Raw genomic sequence first — 23209 nt, forward strand, 5'->3', positions numbered from 1 at the left:
AAATCAAATGGTCAACTGCGAGGGTAGAGGTTGATATTGTGTTAAAAAAAGCTTTCTGAGTGCCACGGCAGCTCAAGCAGTACACTCCTCAGGGAGCTGAGAAAGATTAAAGCGCAATGATCAATTATTGAACAATGCGCTGTACAAGAATGCGCTATACAAGAACTAGACATTTTGGCCGTGTCCGAAACGGCGACTTCGGCTACAGCTACGGCTAGATCGCGCGCGTCTGCCTATTCTTCAACACTGGTAGACGCGCTGATCTAGACGTAGCTGTAGCCGAAGTTGTCGTTTCAGACACGGCCTATTATTATTAAACAGACATGCAACTTTCTAATTGCAAAAAAATAGAGGAAAATGGCTGATCACACTATACTTTTGTACAGTGTTTTTCAGTTTTCTATGGCACTGTTTTGAAAAGAAAAAGAGGAAATCAGCTGATCAGCTGAAAAGTTGCATGCCTGATTAAATCAAGTCAAGAATATAACATTTGCATACCTCCTGGCTTTCCAGAGTCCGGGTCGGTATTATTCATCTTGCCATTTCCAAACACTCCTTTAGACCCGTCAGACTTTGAGATGGTGTTGAAGTCCCATCCCAGGGCCGCATCCCCGAAGTCAATGTCCGAGAAGTTCATGATGCGACCGACACTCCCACAAATCAACTGACTGGAGTCGTTGCCGTTCAGGGTCTTACCGATATCCTCCAAGAGAGTGTTGAAACTGTCCAGTTGAGATATCTGCAAGTTGAAAATGGAACCCAAATAAATATTAGATCATCCCAGGTAGGATACAGTCATTCTCGAACTCATTTTTCCCACGAACCGTCATCTGGTGGAACTCACTCCCCGGCAACATCATTGCCTCCTCTATAGTTGAGGTATTTTGGGGAGTGGTGACTGCTCACATGTAAGCAGCAATGAGTCTTTTTTACTTGCACTTTGTACAAACATACCCCTGCACCGCTCATGGACAAGTAGTCCCTCGGCTTTAAGTCCTGTCTTATGAACCCTGACAAGTATACAAGTAGAGGTAGAAGGAACCCATAATCTTGTTTTAATGTTCATTCTTACTAGAGTGTGGGACCAAACAAATGTTAGGATATGTGGTCCCAGGTCTTTGTTGTTCATGCGCTTTGTGCTTTGTTTGTTCTGTATTAATCAACTCTATTGTGATTCTTTTTGTATGGGCATTCCCAACAATCTCTGCATACTTGGCTGGGCCCCCAATTCATGAACTTCTTGTATCACTTTGTTTAAGAGTAACTCTAAATATAAATATGAATAGTAAACTTGCGGGAACAACCATGAGTAAAATCTCTTTTGAAAGAGTGGTGGCTCTGAAACAAGCCGGTTTGGTCTTGACATTTCGAAACAGTCTTAGCAGAGTACATGTATACTGTTCGAAATGTCGAGACCAAACCGGCTCTTTTCAGAGCCACCACTCTTTCAAAAGAGATTTTACCCATGGTTGTACCCGCATGTTTACTATTAATATTTATAATTATAGTTGCTCTTATTCTCCACACCATGCAAAGCTTCAAACACCATTCAATTTGTTTTATACTTTGTGTCTACATTTAATTCAGGACTCTGGAAAGTGAAGTTGTTGAATGAAATTATTGGTACAACTTTGGGGTACAGGACCCAGTTTTATGGCTCTGCCTCCCGCCGAAGTCTGCACTTACGATCACCATTCTTTGCTTGCAGCAGGGCAATTTTAATGAATTTCTGCGCTATATAATGATAGTAGAAAGCGTCCCTTAAAACATTAGTTGCTTTAGTTTTTGAGAAATTAGTAAAGATGTCACAAAATTATTTTCGTCCGCAGGAGATGAAACATCATTTAAGCATTTACAACGCATTTACCAGTACTGATCTCGGTAAAACACGTTGTACATGCTAAAATAATATCGTATTTACCCAACCCTTCTGAAAACATTGCTCTGTGATTTTTACTTTTTTTTTCATCAAAATGTGACGACAGTTGGAGCTGAAATTTAAATTATATTCCTTACATCTTCACTCACAATGAGTAGGGATTCACGTCAAAAACTTGATGTACAAAAAAGTTACATGTATTAGTTATTGTCAAAGACAAGTCTTCTCAACAAATGCACAAAATAACAAACCTGTGAAAATTTTAACTCAATTGGTCGTCAAAGTCGCGAGATACTGGTAGAAGAAAAAACACCCTTGTCACACGAAAATGCTTGATTTTGGGACTACAAAATCTAATTCTACGGTCTTGAAATCAAATTCAAATATTTTAGTAGAAAATTACTTCTTTCTCAAAAACTACGCTACTTCAGAGGGAGCAGTTTCTCACAACGTTTTATACTATCAACAGCTCTCAATTGCTCATTACCAAGTAAGGTTTTATGCTAATAATTATTTTGAGTAATTACCAATAGTGTCCACTGCCTTTAAGTCACATTTTCTGGGATTCTTACCTGTGTTGCAAGAGCAATCATTTCTTTAAGGATGTCTGTATACAAATTGTTGTACTCAGTACCATTCAGCTGTTGAAGATGAATACATGAAAAACAAATAAGCTTCAAAATAGAAGGTTAGTTTGTAAAGTTTCAATTACTGTAAAGGGCCAGCCATAGAATTCAATGTTAAAAAAATATTATTTTTTTTTAATCATAAAAAATGTGGCTGGGTTTGGCCAAAAGAAAATTACTACATTCAAAATTAAGGTTGTTTTTTTTTTTTTTTTTTAAATAAAAACTGAGTTTTGATTTTCAGTTATTTCTTTTAACCAACACACCCACATTTTGTTTTTAATTTGATTTCACTAATATAACCAACATTAGAAGGGTCAAAATGATCAGCGATACAAATCAACAAACCGCACTCACGGTTTTCCAGAGGGCATTGAAATCTGTCAAGGTTCGGATCTCCTGGGCGAGTAGATCCAAGTTGGTGTCGCTCATGTTACATAGCATCTCACTCAGCTCTTCCAGTTGGGCTGGATCCGTTGTAGTGACGTAATTCTTCAGCTGTGTGGGGTCGCAGACTTTATCACGCATATTGTGCCCTTGCAGGAGAAGCATCAGCTGTTTGTCATAAGCAAAGAAATCAAATGAATATTTGTTTGCTCATGTGTTTATTTTAGTCATTCTGGTTGTGAAGCCAAGTTGAGTCAGAAAAGCAAACTCAATCACTTTATACTATTCTCATCTTGCTGTCATCATCCTTCAGCGGTCGCAACCGAGATTCCATGCACAACGTGATGCCAGAGGTGTTTATCCCTCATCATGTTTGGAAGGTCCACGATTTCAGCCTCTGTATCTCTACCGATCACGTCGATGTAGTTGAGTGGTCTACGTCCTCTATTAGGGCTAAGCAGTCTCCAATATAACACGTCAGGTACAATGTATGACCTGGTGTTTGGCAAGAAAGCAATGACCTGCAAAGCGGACTCTGCGTTGAGCAACAGTAGTAGAGATTGGTGGAATGTCTCCGTAGATCTGTTCATTGGTCTTGTGCTCACGCCATGAGATGTTCTCCACCCTCATAAGAAGCCTGGCATAAGTGCCGTCAAGGCGATCTTGAAACTCGTTCTTCATGTCCAGATTTTCACTCCATACAGAAGGATGCTCTCTACACAGGCTCTGAAGAAGACCAGCTTTGTTGTTGCTGTAGCACGACGAATATTGTATTTTTGAATGCACGCTTTATAAATTCATATGTTATTATTATTGTTAAACAAAATCTGGAAAAACCACAAAGAAATCAACAAGAAACTTACAGCATTGGGATTATTGATAGAATCCGCCAGAAGTTGGGCCTGAGATTGAGACAAACCAAGCTGGACTTGTAGATAGTCAACCAGACCAGACTTATTAGTCAGCAAGTTGTACACCGGGGCCAAGCCTAGAGAAATTGACACACACAACAAAAACAAGTAAAAGTTTAAGCCAGGAATGAAAGAATATTAAACATGCGTGAACGTGTGAGTTTATTTAAACCACCACTCATTTCTGTGCTGTGTAAAGAACCAGTGCACTTATCGTAAAGAAAAGGGGTTCGCCCCAGTGTTTTTATAATAATAATAATAAAATAGTATTTATAAAGCGCCTTATACCAGGCCTCAAGGTGCTTTCCACTAAAATAAAATGGTTTTATTGGCAGCATGTTTCACTACTACATCACCTTGTAAACCATTACATCTTGCAAGAAAAAAGTACTAAGCATTTTGACGCTATGTAGACCATGTGAACTTTACAATAAGTGTGACCTTGCACATTCTTTGATTATTCTGGCAGGCACAATACTGCACAAGTTGAAATTTTGTATCATAATTTCCACACAAATCCAAGAATTATGAAAGTAAAAGCTGAACAAGTTTTGAGATGTGCCCCCCCTTTCATCATATCAAAAAGTTAATAAGAATTAGACAGTGTAATCTCCATAAATTATAAGATGTTATGATTTCTTCCATTAGGCTGTGTACAAATTTTTCCTGCAGGAAGTCCAGGCTCTGTGGCTCTTTTGTAAACATGTGATGTCACAGGTCACATCGTCTATAGGAACTTAGAGTTATCATTAATATGAAAAAAACACACACAGGAGATGGCGTGTACACTGTACATCTGTACCTGCAGTTTGCTGTAGACCACCAACAATTGGTGTCAAGCTATCTAGGCTCAACCCACTCCCTGTTGGTCCTCCGGATGAACCTGGTGATAACTGTAACTAACAAATCAAGAATACACAAGAACTAGTATTAAATCATTTTGGAGTATATTTATAAAACGGTTCTACTCTGTGACAAATGTTAATGAAAATCTATCAAAATGGTAGTCTGCTTATTAAAAGATGTTTATATTCCTTCATCAGGAAACTTGCGAATGGTTGCAACAAATGCTCTACAATGTTTGTTTCAAATATTATTATTTTAAAACAACAAGATATTGACTAATAGGGAGACCGCCGAATAGGGATGGATAGCTCAGTTGGTAGAGCGTCGGTATGTTAATCAGGAGGTCGGTTGCCCCACCCCAGTCAACTTTGCTTTGTTCAAACCCCCCAAAAAATTCTTTTTGTTTTTTTGCATTTTCACATTTTAATGACCTTTTGATCATTAGGAGTACATGTATGAGGTTGCAATGAATGACCATATTGACCCAATTCACCTGACATCATCGTGAGAATAATCTTAGATGCGCCATAATGGTGGGCAATGTCACTGTGCGTTATTCAGTGAAGTGCGCATAGTAGGCGACGCAGCGTTTCTACGTAAACCTGTTGCCCACCAAAATGGTGAGCGTGGCACAGTCGCCACGTGTGAGGTGTGTGCAAGGGGTCAATAGCACTGAAACATCAGACAATAGCTGACATATATACAGTGAAAGTTCTTACCAGGGGTACAAGTTTGTTCAGGTCAATCTGGCTAGCAAGGACCTGGACGATACTAGTGAAGTTAGCGGCAGTCAGGTTGCACAGTTCCTTCTGCATCTCATCTAGTGTTGTCTCGTTGGTGATGCCGAAGATCTTCTGAAGTTGTGTCTTATCACACGCTGCATCCTGGAGTGTCTTGGTATCCATCAGAGCAAGAAGCTAAACTCAGGGGATGGAGGAGGAGCAAGAGGAGGCAGGAGGTGAATATAAACAAGTGGTTTTAGTATCTTTGTACAATGTTGTTAAGGCCCAAGGCTGCAAAAGTGAAGAGGTATGATGACAGAGGCCGCTATTTATGTCACATAGATGTCTCAGTGGGGCTTAGTGGGTTATTCCAATTGGTTTATCCCAATTTTTTATTTTTATTTTTTGTTTTTAATCTCATGGGGCTTCTTGGGAAACCTATTTACAGACTTGCTTTATCACTGCAATAAGAAGAACAAAAACCTACAAAACATCTTCAAGAATGTTTAAAGGCAAAGTGGAAGTAGGCAAAAAAAAGAAGGATCTAGCCTTAGTATAGCCTAATCCGTTAATTCTAGACTCAAACCAGGCTAAATTTTGACAAAGCTGAAAATGGTGCTCAGGAAATGCTTCTGCTCAGCAAAAAATGGCTCAGGACCAGTCATAAACAATAATAAGTTGGGCTGGTAACCTCTCTCTGCTAAGCAAGATATTTCTGTAGGAAGCATTTTTGTGTGCATAAAACAGCTTCAGGAGCTGTTTTTTTTTTTATCCCCTCCCTTCTATTCTAACATGGCTGCAAAGTTTTACTCCAACCCCCCTCTTATGGCATTTGGATCCCCTCCCATTCTCTGATTCTACAGCATCCATTCTAGGCCTCACCTCCTGTGGGTCAATGTTAGAGTTTAAGATTGCGTCAGCCACTGCCGGTGAAAGATTAATATCGTTCATGAGAAAGTTCTTCATCTCCTCCGGTTTCTTCAAGTAGTTGAGGAGCGCTTTAGATCCTGAAAAGACAGAAAGAAAAAAGCAAAACAAAGTTTTAAATTCCAGCGTTTGAAACAGGGAAGTGTTGACGTTAACCCTTGTTGCTTTCATTTTTTTTCATATAGCATGGGGTAAAAAAAACCTAAGCAAGTATAGTAATTTTGATTTTACCCAGATATAACGATGTGTGTAAGCACTGTATACTAAACACTTTCCCAAGCTCTGTGAAAAAAATCACAGGAATATTATAAGTTTTAAGTGTTCTTAGAAAATAAGAACACCTTTCTGCTCTTTTTTGGCAGCTCGTACAGTTATGTATTCAAGGAAAGGACTGTGTTATTTTTTTTAAGAAAAGAAAAAGACTAGGAATAATTTGATTGATATAATGTTCCGAAGAACTCTACGAGTACATATAGAATCCAGGAACAAAACAGTTTGTGGGAATAACAAGGGAAGTAGTATTATACACCTGTAAGAAAAACAAAACAAATTAAATACAGCAGGATTTGAACCTGTGACCTCCAGATAAATCCAGGTGTGCAAGTGGTGATTGTTTCAAAAATCAGTACTTCCATTTTGTTATTGTTCTTAATAGTCCAGGGGTATGTTAAAAGAAAGAATTAATGAAAAAAAACTCTTTAAAATTAGGGTTATGACTTTATTTAGACCAAAAATCGTAACAAAGTGCGGCAAAACCGTTGAACTTAATGTGTCGATGGTTGTTTATAGTCCATATTTCATGAAAATTAAATTAATAATCAGTTTAATTTCTGTTTACTGTTTGAAAAGGTCTGATAAATCCCATAAAATGCCTCCTAGTTTTCATTCATTTCAATCAGAGACATAGGAAATATAAAATGCCGCCGATTGCCGCTTTAATTCTAACTTTTTTCAGTAGCCTGAACCTTCAGGAACAGTCTAAAACCAAATTTGGTTGCGACATTTTGCGACTTTGGAAATTATTCAATTTTGAAGTTGTATACCCCTATGAGAAACGCCTGTTTTGACTCAACCACCTGTAACGACAGTGCGTGTGTCGGCGGTCATATTTCTCTGTTTAGCATCAAAGAAAGACCACCCTTTATGAGTACCGCTTTTAGAAACCCTTATGAAAACACACTTTGCATCGCAAAACATTTGTTCACAAACTGTTTCTTTGATATGTCTAGGGGAAAAAATGAACAAAACACATATTAGTAGTTATTAAAATCTTGCCGACCAATCACGATTCAGGACTATGATGACGTCATAGACCTTTAAAACCATGACCATCAAATTCTACGTATCAGAAAACCCCTTACAACCAACTTTCCATCATAAATATGTTTAAATATAATTTTCACCAAAAATATGTTGAGATATAATTTTGGCGCACTTTGATTCAATTCTGGCCCACTGTGCAACTGAGCTAGACATGTACCTAGCCCTAATGTTGGCAGTCTCCCTAATTTATCAATATCTTTGTTTCAGGGGTGCCTGTCTGAAGCCATTCAACCTGTAACTGCCTCATAGCATGGGATCACACCCAAGTTCAAAATACAACCTGGGAAGCAGAGAGGGATCACATTCAGGGGGATGCGACAAACAGAAGTCAATCAATATCAAGATGAAAAGCAGTAAAAGAAACTCTGATTTAAAGGCAGTGGACACTATTGGTAATTACTCAAACAAACAAACAAAATTATCATCATAAAACCGCTCTTGATTACAAGTAATGGGGAGAGGTTGATAGTATAAAACATTGTGAGAAACAGCTCCCTCTGAAGTGACTTAGTTTTCAAGAAAGAAAAAGTTTTCCATGAATTTGATACCGAGACCTCAACTTTAGAATTTGAGGTCTCGAAATCAAGCATCAGAAAGCACACAACTTCGTGTGACAAGGGTATTTTTTTCTTTCATTATTATCTCGCAACTTCGACAACCAGTTGAGCTCAGATTTTCGCAGGTTTGTTATTCTATGCATATATGTTGAGATACACCAACTGTGAAGACTTATCTTTGACAATTACCAATAGTGTCCACTGTCTTTAACAAGGCAACATTCAGTTCTATTTTTCCATGTTTTTCATCTACATGTAGGCTACAAGTGTGAATTAATTTTGTGGGTTGAACCTACAACTTAAAGGGCTTTGGCATTTTTGTTCTCAGAAAAACACAAAAGTTCACAGATTTACATTTTTTTATATTTTTGGTTCAATGTAATGATGATGGAAAGCTTCCCTTTAAAATATTACTTGCCGAGGTGCTGCAGTTTTTGAGAAATGAATAAAACAATTTCACAAACATATTGTTGTCTCAGTGAGCAAAAAATAATTTAGCATATGTGCCATGTACAATGGATTTACGCAACTCTCAAGAAAAACTTGCTCCACGATTTTCACAAAAATGTCATGACTAATGAAGCTGAAACTTCAATAAAAATTATATCACATACATGTGATATAATTTTTACATCTTTATGCACAGTGGGTAGGGATTCATGTCTTGGCTTAAAACTTGATCTACAAAAGGTATCAAAACCCTTTAACTTCATTTTTTTTAAGGTTCATGTTCAATGACATCAATTTATTGCATTCCAAAATTATTCCCAGCCAAAAAGACCACCAAAATAGCGCAATACGAACGTGTGTAACGCGTCAGGTGTTCCTGTTTCGATCCATAACACTTCAATGCCAGCTGCCATGACAACAAATTATCACTGCAATAAACTGCAACACACAGACACATGATTCAAACTGAAGAGTGGGTCTTACAGAACGTTTAATTAGGACTAGTTCCTGGCTCCAGACACAAATAAATAACATTCCACTGATTGCATGGACTTTGAAATCCTTGCTATGTAGACATATCATTCTCCTCAACCAATTTATATTTATTTTAATGAGTGGTAAATCCTGTTTCAATTTGAAGCAACGTTAACACTGCTTTTCTCTTCCAGTACTCTCTGATAATATTATAGAACCATGTCACACAAGGCAATTTACAGGCAACCATTTCCAGCCAATCTCCTAGAGGGGGATTCATTCATATTTAAGATTTCTCTTATACTCTCCTTGGAGACGGTGAATTTACAGCTACAATAATGCCTGATTGTTTAATCAGAAGTGTTCCTTGTACATGCAGGGCCCAATTTCATGCCTCTGCTTACCATATAAGCAGTAAGCCGTAAACAGAGCCTGGAAGTTGTGTTCACGGTTAGCAGCGCTATGAAATGGAAACGCAAGTAGTCAAGCACAATATCAGCCGTTAATCATCAGCTCTATGAAGTTGGACTCTGATCACATCACAACTACCGCTAATATTTACATTTAAGTGTACTGATTTAGAACAACAAATTTAAAACAAAATTTAAAGAATGACCGCCTAACATAGAAATGATGTAATCATCATTTTCTATTTCTGTATCTCCTGAAATCACATAGTGTCAACCCGTGACAGTGACCCTTTCTGCTGAAAGTAGTTCATTCAGTTAATAATTAATGGAACGTGTTTGTCACTTTTGTCCATCTGTATTTGTGGGAGTCATCATAAAAAAAAACAGTTAAAACAAAATTGAAATGTGAACCATCCACTGAAAAATGATGTAATCATCATTTTCTATTTTTCTATTCCTTAAATCACATAGTTTCAACCGTTACATTTACCCTTTCTGCTGAAGGTAGGTCATTCAGTTAATGATTAATGGAACATAATTGTCACTTGTCAATACACGGGTGTACGTAAGTGGGATTCGTCATTTGATATTTGATTTAAGCGTCATCAAGTGGTTCAATTTCTTTACATATCAAGGCACAATATTTATTCACCCGACAAAGGGTGACACACAGCATTAAAAATATCGTTTGCAGTGTCAGCAAAACGAAAACATAGAAAGATTGAACTTTTGAGGGTTGCTAAGGTTTTTTTTAGGTCTTCTAACCGCCCCTTTTTTGGATAAAGGTAATTTGGAACTAAACAATTTTCACATTCATTTTCTGAAAAACTTATTTTAAGTGGGATTCGTCATTTGATATTTGATTTAAGCGTCATCAAGTGGTTCAATTTCTTTACATATCAAGGCACAATATTTATTCACCCGACAAAGGGTGACACACAGCATTAAAAATATCGTTTGCAGTGTCAGCAAAACGAAAACATAGAAAGATTGAACTTTTGAGGGTTGCTAAGGTTTTTTTTAGGTCTTCTAACCGCCCCTTTTTTGGATAAAGGTAATTTGGAACTAAACAATTTTCACATTCAGGCTTTTCTGAAAAACTTATTTTATTTCTTTTTTAATACAAGATGGTGTTTCCCCCCCCCCAAAAAAAAGAAATAATAATAATAATAATGATAATTAATAAATTAATAATAATAAATAAACCATTTTCACCTGTTGTAATGGAGGAATGAAGTGAAATACTCCTTCATAAACAAATAAATGGATCTTGATGTTTTATCAGGAACTCTTACAAAAGTAGTGCAAAACCATAAGGGCTTGTTTTTTGTTTTTGTTTTCAAATGGTAGGGCCTACGTAAGGGGGGGGGGTGACTTGAACTGCTATTTTCTTAACTTTTCCATGACCACAGTAATATTTCTCTGATGGTTTGAGTTTGGTATATAAACCACTTCTGGCCTTAAAGACACTAGACACTTTTGGTAATTGTCAAAGACCAGCCTTCTCACTTGGTGTATCTCAACATATGCACAAAATAACAAACCTGTGAAAATTTGAGCTCATTCGTTCATCGAAGTTGCGAGATAATAATGAAAGAAAAAACACCCTTAATATCACACGAAGTTGTTTGCTTTCAGATGCTTGATTTCGAGACTTCAAACTCTAAACCTGAGGTCTCAAAAGCAAATTGGTGGAAAATTACTTCTTTCTCAAAAACTACTCCACTTCAGAGGGAGCCATTTCTCACAATGTTTTATACTACCATGGAGGTAACTACCTCCATGATACTACCAACTTCTCCCAATTACTTGTTACCAAGTAAGGTTTCATGCTAACAATCATTTTGAGTAATTACCAATAGTTTCCACTACCTTTAATATATTTCTGAGTCCCAAAATCTAAATCCTGTATTTGTGGTAAACCAAATCACACATACTGAGTTGTCAGGCCATTTTCACACATGCATGGGTGTGACATTATATCAAGCCTAGATCAGCACAGTTCTATATGACCTCGCCATAATTGTTTGGGTCATTTCCAATTATAGTTCCAATTCAGAGAACGCAGTAGCACTAGTAGTACTACTGTATGGCCAAAATAGGGTGGCATGAAACACGTGTTCTATCACTTAAATGGAACAGATTCCTTTTACGGCCAAGGAGGGTTGTGGCAACAAAACACTGCAAAAAATTGTATTCTTGAACATGATGAACTACGATGTCAAATAAAGAATATTATTTTCCCATACACCAATGTGTGTTAGTAGAGTATACTCAGTACTTTCCTGAGTCCTGTATAAAAATACCAAAGGCATATTACACAGGTGGGAACTGCTCCAAGCTACCGGGCAATCTCGGTAGTCTAGTTGGTAAGAAAACAAAATTATTCTAAAAAAAATCGTTTCTTGTGACAACCCAAAAACTATTATAGATGATTTTTCTTGAGAGTGACACAAAGAAATGTTTTGCGAAATAACATTTGCGAAATAACATTTCATAATAACATAATGCCTTTTGTCCCCATACCATACCATCCCTTCACCTTGTTCCTTTTATGTGTCTTTTGCCGTGCAATTATTTGTTATATTTCAGTCACTGGCACTAGCCAGTTTACCTTTTTTAATGTATAAAAACAAATTGTATTTTCTTAATGTTTTTTCTGTAATTTTTAATCTGTTTTTTTATAAATCTCTGTATTTTAAACTCAATTCAGCCTGTGCCCGCGATGTTTGAACGTTTTTTTTTAATAAACCAATAATAATCATAACAAGAAAACCATTTAAAGCAGCCCTCATGGCATTAGAATGTTACCGTTTACACTAAACGTTCCTTTAAAGTCATTATCTGAACCTAGATTCAACGTCATTCTGCTCGTTGATGTAATGTTTAATCAACGGTGACTAATTTCCTCGTTCACAATTGACTTGTTAATCGTAATGACGATGAAAATATTTAGCTTCAATGTAATGTTCTTTTATAAATTATCATTTATAATGATAATGTCAAAAATTATTGCCGTAACAATTTATCTGTATCTATGAGCACTTTTAAAGCTAGGTAGGGCCTAATAGCTATAAAAAAAAACTGTTCTGTTGTTGGTTGCTTTTCTGAGGTTGGGTTGTTTCTGATATTTGTTTATTCCTGAGTTGTTCACTTATTCCTGGGTTAATCGTGTATCTGAGTTGATCGTTTGGTTCCTGAGATCAAAAAACTCAATATGATTGAACATTGCAATCAAAATAAGCCACAACACATACTGGGTGCGTTCGTTTAGCTTCCCTGGGTCGACCCCGATGTGTTACGTGTTTTTTTTTCCAGGACGAACATGGGTTATTATCTGCACACGCTTGTCCTGGAAAAAAATCACGCAAAACACCGGGGTCGACCCAGGGAAGCTAAACGAACGCGAACCACTAATACTGAACACAAATTTGTGACAAAACAAACCTGTTTTGTTGTCATTCTTAAAGGAACACGTTGCCTTGGATCGGACGAGTTGGTCTATTAAAAGCGTTTAAAACCGTTTGTTATGAAATGCACATGGTTAGAAAGATATTGTAAAAGTAGAATACAATGATCCACACAAATAAACCTCAAAATTGTGTGGTTTTCCTTTTACGTCGCGAACTATCACGGTCGGCCATTTATGGGAGTCAAAATTTTGACTCCCATAAATGGCCGACCGTGTTAGTCGACAGGGTAAAAAGAAAACCACGCAATTTCGAGGCATATTTGTGTAGATCATTGTATTCTACTTTTACAATATCTTTCTAACCATATACATTTTACAACAAACGGTTACAGAACGCTTTTCAAAGACCAATTCGACCGATCCAAGGCAACGTGTTCCTTTAATCAAACCAAATTTATAGGGAAGGTACACGTTTGGTAATTACTCAAAACAAATATTATCTAAAAAAAAAAAAACAGACTTGGAATGAGCATTGGGGAGCTGTTGGTAGTATAAAACATTGTGAGAAACGGCTCCCTCTGAAGTAACGTAGTTTTTGAGAAAGAGGTAAATTCTCATAAAATAATAAAAGACAGAAGTCTTTTATTCCTATCTGAAAGCACACAAATTCGTCCAACAAGGGTGTTTTTTTTTCTTCATCATTTTCTCGCAACTTCGATGACCAATGTAGCCCAAATTTTCACAGGCTTGTTATTTTATACTTATGCTGGGATACACCAAGTGAGAACACTGGTCTTTGACAATTACCAAACGTGTACTGTGGCTCTAACACCAAAGCTTCAATGTCATGTATTTTAACACATTTGCTGTAAATGTACACAAAACAGCGCTAAGTGATTATTTATTGATTTGCTCTGAGCAGAATTACAATCCTTGACAGCAGTAGCGCCATCCAGCATGTCCAGTTAATCATTTATTTAATATACCCAGGTTGATTTATATGCCAGCCATTATTTAAAGGTGTTACACACACACACATTTCATCTGTGTGCTTTTTAAGGAGTAAATTCATAACTAAAGTGAATATATACATTTTGGTTTTTGCGCGTCTACAAAACATTGAAACACACATTAATAAATACCCGCGACAGTTTATCCACTCTGATTGGACGAGAGGGCATCACATGGGGGTGTTTAAGCGGATGATATAAACGCAGTAAAAAGTGTTTAAACATAGGCGTGACGGGGGAATTTATTGCGTGGTGTTATTTTACGCATACACATAAAATACCCCTGTACTCAATGTAAAATGAAAAACTATTAGCACGCACAACCGTTGAGTGTCAATGCAAACTTGACCCTTTGCAAAAGTAAGCCAAGACAGAAATTGCAAGTTTTGTTTTGATTTTTCTCTACAGATAATTTGATTTTCTCAAATATGCATTAATATACATTTGAAAAAAAATGATAACATTTAAAAATATATAATTTCCCATAATCGCTCTTTTAAGCCATTGGACACTTTCGGTAAACAGTATTGTCCAAGGCCCACACTTCGTGTATCACAACTTAAATATAAAATAGTTGCGAGATAATAATGAAAGAAAAAACACCCTTAATATCACACGAAGTTGTTTGCTTTCAGATGCTTGATTTCGAGACTTCAAACTCTAAACCTGAGGTCTCAAAAGCAAATTGGTGGAAAATTACTTCTTTCTCAAAAACTACTCCACTTCAGAGGGAGCCATTTCTCACAATGTTTTATACTACCATGGAGGTAACTACCTCCATGATACTACCAACTTCTCCCAATTACTTGTTACCAAGTAAGGTTTCATGCTAACAATCATTTTGAGTAATTACCAATAGTTTCCACTACCTTTAATATATTTCTGAGTCCCAAAATCTAAATCCTGTATTTGTGGTAAACCAAATCACACATACTGAGTTGTCAGGCCATTTTCACACATGCATGGGTGTGACATTATATCAAGCCTAGATCAGCACAGTTCTATATGACCTCGCCATAATTGTTTGGGTCATTTCCAATTATAGTTCCAATTCAGAGAACGCAGTAGCACTAGTAGTACTACTGTATGGCCAAAATAGGGTGGCATGAAACACGTGTTCTATCACTTAAATGGAACAGATTCCTTTTACGGCCAAGGAGGGTTGTGGCAACAAAACACTGCAAAAAATTGTATTCTTGAACATGATGAACTACGATGTCAAATAAAGAATATTATTTTCCCATACACCAATGTGTGTTAGTAGAGTATACTCAGTACTTTCCTGAGTCCTGTATAAAAATACCAAAGGCATATTACACAGGTGGGAACTGCTCCAAGCTACCGGGCAATCTCGGTAGTCTAGTTGGTAAGAAAACAAAATTATTCTAAAAAAAATCGTTTCTTGTGAAAACTATTATAGATGATTTTTCTTGAGAGTGACACAAAGAAATGTTTTGCGAAATAACATTTGTGAAATAACATTTCATAATAACATAATGCCTTTTGTCCCCATACCATACCATCCCTTCACCTTGTTCCTTTTATGTGTCTTTTGCCGTGCAATTATTTGTTATTATTTCAGTCACTGGCACTAGCCAGTTTACTTTTTTAATGTATAAAAACAAATTGTATTTTCTTAATGGTTTTTCTGTAATTTTTAATCTGTTTTTTTTATAAATCTCTGTATTTTAAACTCAATTCAGCCTGTGCCTGCGATGTTTGAACGTTTTTTTAATAAACCAATAATAATCATAACAAGAAAACCATTTAAAGCAGCCCTCATAGTTAGAATGTTACCGTTTACACTAAACGTTCCTTTAAAGTCATTATCTGAACCTAGATTCAACGTCATTCTGCTCGTTGGTGTAATGTTTAATCAACGGTGACTAATTTCCTCGTTCACAGTTGACTTGTAAATCGTAATGACGATGAAAATATTTAGCTTCAATGTAATGTTCTTTTATAAATTATCATTTATAATGATAATGTCAAAAATTATTGCCGTAACAATTTATCTAGGTAATAGCTATAAAAAAAACTGTTCTGTTGTTGGTTGCTTTTATGAGGTTGGGTTGTTTCTGATATTTGTTTATTCCTGAGTTGTTCACTTATTCCTGGGTTAATCGTGTATCTGAGTTGATCGTTTGGTTCCTGAGAACAAAAAGCTCAATATGATTGAACATTGCAATCAAAATAAGCCACAACACATACTGGGTGCGTTCGTTTAGCTTCCCTGGGTCGACCCCGATGTGTTACGTGTTTTTTTTTCCAGGACGAACATGGGTTATTATCTGCACACGCTTGTCCTGGAAAAAAATCACGCAAAACACCGGGGTCGACCCAGGGAAGCTAAACGAACGCGAACCACTAATACTGAACACAAATTTGTGACAAAACAAACCTGTTTTGTTGTCATTCTTAAAGGAACACGTTGCCTTGGATCGGACGAGTTGGTCTATTAAAAGCGTTTAAAACCGTTTGTTATGAAATGCACATGGTTAGAAAGATATTGTAAAAGTAGAATACAATGATCCACACAAATAAACCTCGAAATTGTGTGGTTTTCCTTTTACGTCGCGATCTATCACGGTCGGCCATTTATGGGAGTCAAAATTTTGACTCCCATAAATGGCCGACCGTGTTAGTCGACAGGGTAAAAAGAAAACCACGCAATTTCGAGGCATATTTGTGTAGATCATTGTATTCTACTTTTACAATATCTTTCTAACCATATACATTTTACAACAAACGGTTACAGAACGCTTTTCAAAGACCAATTCGACCGATCCAAGGCAACGTGTTCCTTTAATCAAACCAAATTTATAGGGAAGGTACACGTTTGGTAATTACTCAAAACAAATATTATCCAAAAAAAAAAAACAGACTTGGAATGAGCATTGGGGAGCTGTTGGTAGTATAAAACATTGTGAGAAACGGCTCCCTCTGAAGTAACGTAGTTTTTGAGAAAGAGGTAAATTCTCATAAAATAATAAAAGACAGAAGTCTTTTATTCCTATCTGAAAGCACACAAATTCGTCCAACAAGGGTGTTTTTTTTTCTTCATCATTTTCTCGCAACTTCGATGACCAATGTAGCCCAAATTTTCACAGGCTTGTTATTTTATACTTATGCTGGGATACACCAAGTGAGAACACTGGTCTTTGACAATTACCAAACGTGTACTGTGGCTCTAACACCAAAGCTTCAATGTCATGTATTTTAACACATTTGCTGTAAATGTACACAAAACAGCGCTAAGTGATTATTTATTGATTTGCTCTGAGCAGAATTACAATCCTTGACAGCAGTAGCGCCATCCAGCATGTCCAGTTAATCATTTATTTAATATACCCAGGTTGATTTATATGCCAGCCATTATTTAAAGGTGTTACACACACACACATTTCATCTGTGTGCTTTTTAAGGAGTAAATTCATAACTAAAGTGAATATATACATTTTGGTTTTTGCGCGTCTACAAAACATTGAAACACACATTAATAAATACCCGCGACAGTTTATCCACTCTGATTGGACGAGAGGGCATCACATGGGGGTGTTTAAGCGGATGATATAAACGCAGTAAAAAGTGTTTAAACATAGGCGTGACGGGGGAATTTATTGCGTGGTGTTATTTTACGCATACACATAAAATACCCCTGTACTCAATGTAAAATGAAAAACTATTAGCACGCAAAACCGTTGAGTGTCAATGCAAACTTGACCCTTTGCAAAAGTAAGCCAAGACAGAAATTGCAAGTTTTGTTTTGATTTTTCTCTACAGATAATTTGATTTTCTCAAATATGCATTAATATACATTTGAAAAAAAATGATAACATTTAAAAATATATAATTTCCCATAATCGCTCTTTTAAGCCATTGGACACTTTCGGTAAACAGTATTGTCCAAGGCCCACACTTCGTGTATCACAACTTAAATATAAAATAACAAACCTGTGAAAATTTAGGCTCAATTGGTCATCCATCGGAGTCAGAAGAAAATAATGGGAAAACCCACCCTTGTGACATGTGTTTAAAATAAATCCGTAATTCTCGATATCGAGAATTGATATTGTTTTAATGTTTTTTTCAAAAAGTAAAGCATTTCATGGAATAATATTTCAACAGAAGTCTTTCACCATTACCTTCTGTAAACCCTGTAGGTTATTTGTAAATCTGTGAACTTTTAATTTTTTTCTGTTCCGAAAGTGTCCAATGGCTTTAATAAATTAATTTTCCTAATTGCACAGGTGCATTTAATGGCAGACAGCAAATGTTTACCATAAACTTGCAGTGCAAATCATTGCATCACCATCCATCAGTAAGGTGATGAGAAAACTAAATATTAACCTTCCATCAACGAGGCACGTACAAATCCCAGAGATTTGACCTTATGGCAATTGTAATTGAAAAGGCGGACAAACAAATTTGGTGCAGGCAAGATAATATTCTGATATCATAGTTTGGTGACCGTTTTGTGACAGAAATTCTGATTTGTCATGTCTACATAGTTGTGCCTACAAGAAAATACTGTCGCATAGATTTTTTTAAGTTTTCATTTTTACACTGTTTGTGGTAGCATTTGATTTGCAGTTATGTTTATACTTTCACTTAGGTTTTTTTCGTCCTGGTTTCTTTTTAGATTTAAAATTGTTGTAATTCAGCCTTTGTGCTGTGAGGACAGTTTTTTAATAAACCATTTTATCTATCTACATGTATCTATCTATAATAATACTAATAAAGAATATTTATAAGGCGCCAAAATCCATCAAATGAGGTGCTCAAGGCGCACAAGAGGGGAAACCACACATAGCAAAGAAAATAAGACAAAGAACAATAACACATAAGCGACATTAAACAACGTGGTTTGTAACTTAGTCAGGACTGATTAAAGGCCCAGTGACCAGAGGGGTAATAATGTTGAAGCGCCATGAGCGTCACTGCGTGACGGACCTGGGCGCTTTATAAGAAGCCATTATTATTATTAGAAATATTGCGAATTTGAAAAGGCAAATCATTCCAGAGTGTGGGTCCAGCATGGTAAAATGACCTATCGCCCCATGATTTACTACTCTTAGGAATCTGTAACGTCCAGATCATACCATCGAAATGTTGAGTTGTCAACCACCTATTTTTTTTTCAGAACCAATACTGCTCAAAAGATATTTACACATGGTACCAACGCCAACCTCACCTTATAGTACTCCCATCATGCAAAGTTTCAAATCCTACTTTAGCTAAGGAAATGTGGAATTATTTTAACCAGGGCCCAATTTCAAAAAGCGTGTAAGCACAAAAAAATTGCTTTTTAGCATGCAATTTCTTCCTTGATAAAAAAACAAGATTACCAACCAAATTTTAATTTGTTGCATATTGCTTGTGACTGACATTCAGCTGTTGTTTGCCTATCCTGAAAATTACATGAAAATCTGGTTGGAAATCGTGTGTTATTAAGGAAGAAATTTCATGCTAAGCAATTTTTTGTGGGTACAGGCTTTAAGAAATTGGGCCCAAAATGGACCAAGAGTAAGAGTTGTAACTTACCAGGAACAGCGTCAGTGATGTTCTTGAACCCGTCCAGAAACGGCAGTAGCTTGTTCAATTCACTCAGCTCAGCGAGAAGTTTCATTAGAGTGTCTACCGTTGTCTGATTAGTCAGGATAACCTCGACATCGTCAACTAGTTTTGTTAACCTTGGGAGAAGGTGGGGTGCAAGACAGAGATAAAAAATCTTAGCTAATCAGCAAACAATATTTTGTTTGTTACCACAGTAATGATGTTAGTAAGGAGGTTGCAAGTTCAAATTATTCTCTGGTCGTTTTTTCCACGATCAACCCCAAACAGTTAAATTGTACCTGGTCAGTTTCTATTGTAATTGAATTATTATTACTTTCTGTTTAAAGACAATACAAACATGAGGTCAAAATCTCCTGAGGGAATGTCAAATGCTGGACATTGCATCCCAGGTTGGGAAATGATCCCGTGCAAGATCCCTGGCTATACTGCAATAAGGGTACGACTTCTGACTGTCCCACCCCAAAAAAAAATATAATATATATATGTATATACTATTGAAAAAATTATAAATTAATAAATAAAAATAAAAGAAAATCAAATAACTTGTTTTTAAAATAAAACAAGTAAATAAATGAAAATAATTGTTTTAAAATAGGGGAAAAAATACTGCCCTCTCCCAAACATTTGATGAGAAAAATGTCTGGTTATAAAAACTACTTTCTTAAGAAAATCAACAATGGTTTATATTTACCCCGAGTCTCTAAAATTGTTGACTTTCCCTTTAAGCTCTCCATAAGTCTCGTTTTCGTGACATTCACTCTGGAAGTCACACATGAATGACTGGAAGAAAGGCAGGAGTCCCGCTGATGGCAACGCCTTGCTCAAGAAATGACCTGTGGATGATACATGAGACAGTAAGTAAAGAATATAACCACTGTTTATTGTTGTATCTTTCTGGTAAAGAAGCCAAGGGATTCTCATGGCAACTACCACTGTGACCTGTAGGCCTGAAGATCCTTCGGTAGTTAGAGAAGATGATGAAGAAATGTCAGTTAATACGCCAATTGCGAGTTTGATTTGAATAAAGTCTGGTGCAACAACTTGCTTAGTTACCAGAATCACAAGGAAAACGGGGAGGGGGAAACATTCTGTGCATCTCAAATTCTCACAGTGAGTTTCATGCAAACATCAATTTGGGGACCACATGCCCCCGCCCCCTCACCTTAGGTGCACCACAGATAACGGCTGCACCGTGGTTGCCCTAGAGCAAAACCACCCATACATATAGATTCACAGGAGCAAGGTACAAGCCTTGGCTATTAACTTAAATTCAAGATGTATGATAATTGTGTACAAATAATGATATGGTTGAGTTCAGAATATGACATACACAAGGTCTTTAAAAATTTGAAAAATTCTCAACTAAAACCACCTGATTTATTTAGAGCTATATGTCAGAAGTAAATCATAGAGTGTTTGGCGTTGGTCGTTATGGGAAGGTTACACTGCATTGTGTACAGCTACTTTGTTTAATTTATTTCAACTGGTATTTTATTCATGTATCATATTACAAGAACAGGGCTATCACCCTGAAACATCCGGGCATGGTCTAGCATATGAAAGGTTAGAGTTGACTCCCCCCCCCCCCCCCCCCATTCCAAACCAAATTCCCAAGGTACGTGACATCCATCCTAAAGAAAAAAGTATTTGGTTACTTCAAACCATGGCCATGTTCAAACACATAAAACTGTTAGCAGGCAATGAAATAGGAAGGCCCAGTGTCAGTCCAAATCCTCAAAAAACCTTGTTCAGGAAGTTGTCTTGCTGATGGAGATGTTACTGCAGGCCCTATCAACAAGTATAGGCCCCCTATGCCATGTCAAGTGCTTAGTTTGGCATATCAACTTGATCCCAAAATGTGGGTTTTCATTACCACAAAGCAGGCTCTGCCAATGTGTTTCGGTATTTTGCAGAGTAACCTGCCTACGCAACTAAGTGAAATTCACTGCTCAACTATTGATGGGAAACTTTTGATAGAAAACTTTTGATGAGAAACTTTTTATAGGAAACTTTTGATGAGGAACTTTTGATGAGAAACTTTTGATGGAACCTTTTGATGGGAAACTTTTGGTGAAAAACTATTGATGAGAAACGTTTCATGGGAAACTTCTGACAGGAAAACGTCAATGGGAAACGTCTGGTGAGAAACTTTTGATAGGAAACTTTTGATTGGGAAACTTTCAAGAGGGAAACTTTTGATGGGAAACTTCTGATGGGCAACTTTTGATGGAAAACTTTGATGGGAAATTTCTGATGGGAAACTTTGATGGGAAAGGTTTGGTGAAAAACTTTTGATGGGAAACTTTTGATAGGAAACTTTTGATAGGAAACTTTTCAAAGGAAACTTTTGATAGGAAACTTTTGGTTGGAAAATTTTGATAGGAAACTATTGATGCGAAACTTTTGACTTTTATAAGAAACTTTTGATGAAAAACTGTTGATAATAAAAACAAAACTTTTGATGGGAAACTTTTGATGACAAACTTCTGATGAGAAACTTTTGGGTGGGTAACTTTTTTGGGGATACTTTTGATTTGATGGTGAATTTTGTATGGGAAACTTTTAATGGGACACCACATGCCTTAGTGGCCTCAAAGTATTAACACGGATGCCTTTTAAGAATAGTTTAATTTAAAGCCATTATACACTTTCGGTACAGAAAAAGAAAACAAAAGTTCACAGATTTACAAATAATTTACAGGGTTTACAGAAGGTAATGGTGAAAGACTTCTGTTGAAATATTAGTCCATGAAATGTTTTACTTTTTGAGAAAACAGCAAAACAATATCAATTCTCGATAGCGAGGATTTTTTTTAAACACATGTCATGACACTGCAAAACGTGCGGAAACAAGAGTGGGTTTTCCCGTTATTTTTCTCCCGACTCCGATGACCGATTGAGCCTAAACTTTCACAGGTTTGTTATTTTATATATTAGTTATGATACACGAAGTGTGGGACTTGGACAACACTGTTTACCAAAAGTGTATAATGGCTTTATGGTGTATAATAAACTTTATGAGGGCTAGAAGTTCACACACAAAATTGTGCCATACTTTTGCTCCTTCATTTAATTTGGTAATGTAAACATTAGTCTGTGAATTGCGGTGGGAAATCAAATAATAAAACAATAAATTTCTAAGCAATTATCCTATCACATACAACAGTAGTTGGGCCCCTACAGACCACTTGTGATGTGATGTGGAACTTTTGATGGGAAACTTTTGATTGAAAACTTATGATGGGAAACATTTGATGGGTAACCTTTAATGAGAAACATTTAATGGGAAACATTTGATGGAAGATGTCTTGAAGTTAAACTTTTGACGGAAACTTTTGATGGGTATTCAACCTTTTATGGGAAACATTTCTAAGCAACTATCCTATTCACACAGTATACAGTCAAGCTGTATCAAAACAACAGACAACTTGTGTGTATTTATTTTTCCACTACAAGGCTGTCTGAAGGACTTGAGTACAAAAACAAACTTCTCCTTCCAACAAGAACTCCTTCACTACTGCCCAAGAAATCTCAACTATAAATAAGCAAATGACCTTCACTGGAAGGTACTTGGTGTAATATGCCATGTACAAGGTTTCAGTTCCGCCTAATGCTAGTCATGGTACTTCTATGGTCTGGTGCATATATTGTAAACAAAACATTTTCAATTCCATTTCCAGTGCTATTCAGTACCAGGA

The 23209-nt window shown here is 36.6% G+C and overlaps 1 protein-coding gene across 3 annotated transcripts in view; it reads right to left on the bottom strand.

Annotated features, from left to right (window-relative positions):
- Positions 1 to 23209, bottom strand: part of LOC117297360 (phospholipid-transporting ATPase ABCA1-like) — a 72718-nt gene that overhangs the window by 40895 nt on the left and 8614 nt on the right. For all 3 annotated transcript variants that reach the window (XM_033780344.1, XM_033780342.1, XM_033780341.1), the window contains exons 4-12: positions 20203 to 20344; positions 19479 to 19627; positions 6254 to 6378; positions 5369 to 5566; positions 4606 to 4702; positions 3756 to 3880; positions 2863 to 3060; positions 2452 to 2520; positions 499 to 739 (exon numbers count right to left, since the gene is read on the bottom strand). In XM_033780344.1, coding sequence (XP_033636235.1) covers positions 499 to 739; positions 2452 to 2520; positions 2863 to 3060; positions 3756 to 3880; positions 4606 to 4702; positions 5369 to 5566; positions 6254 to 6378; positions 19479 to 19627; positions 20203 to 20344 — 1344 coding nt within the window. The remainder of the gene's footprint in view (positions 1 to 498; positions 740 to 2451; positions 2521 to 2862; positions 3061 to 3755; positions 3881 to 4605; positions 4703 to 5368; positions 5567 to 6253; positions 6379 to 19478; positions 19628 to 20202; positions 20345 to 23209) is intronic.

This window comes from Asterias rubens, chromosome 12 (assembly GCF_902459465.1).
Source record: "Asterias rubens chromosome 12, eAstRub1.3, whole genome shotgun sequence".
NCBI lineage: Eukaryota > Metazoa > Echinodermata > Asteroidea > Forcipulatida > Asteriidae > Asterias > Asterias rubens.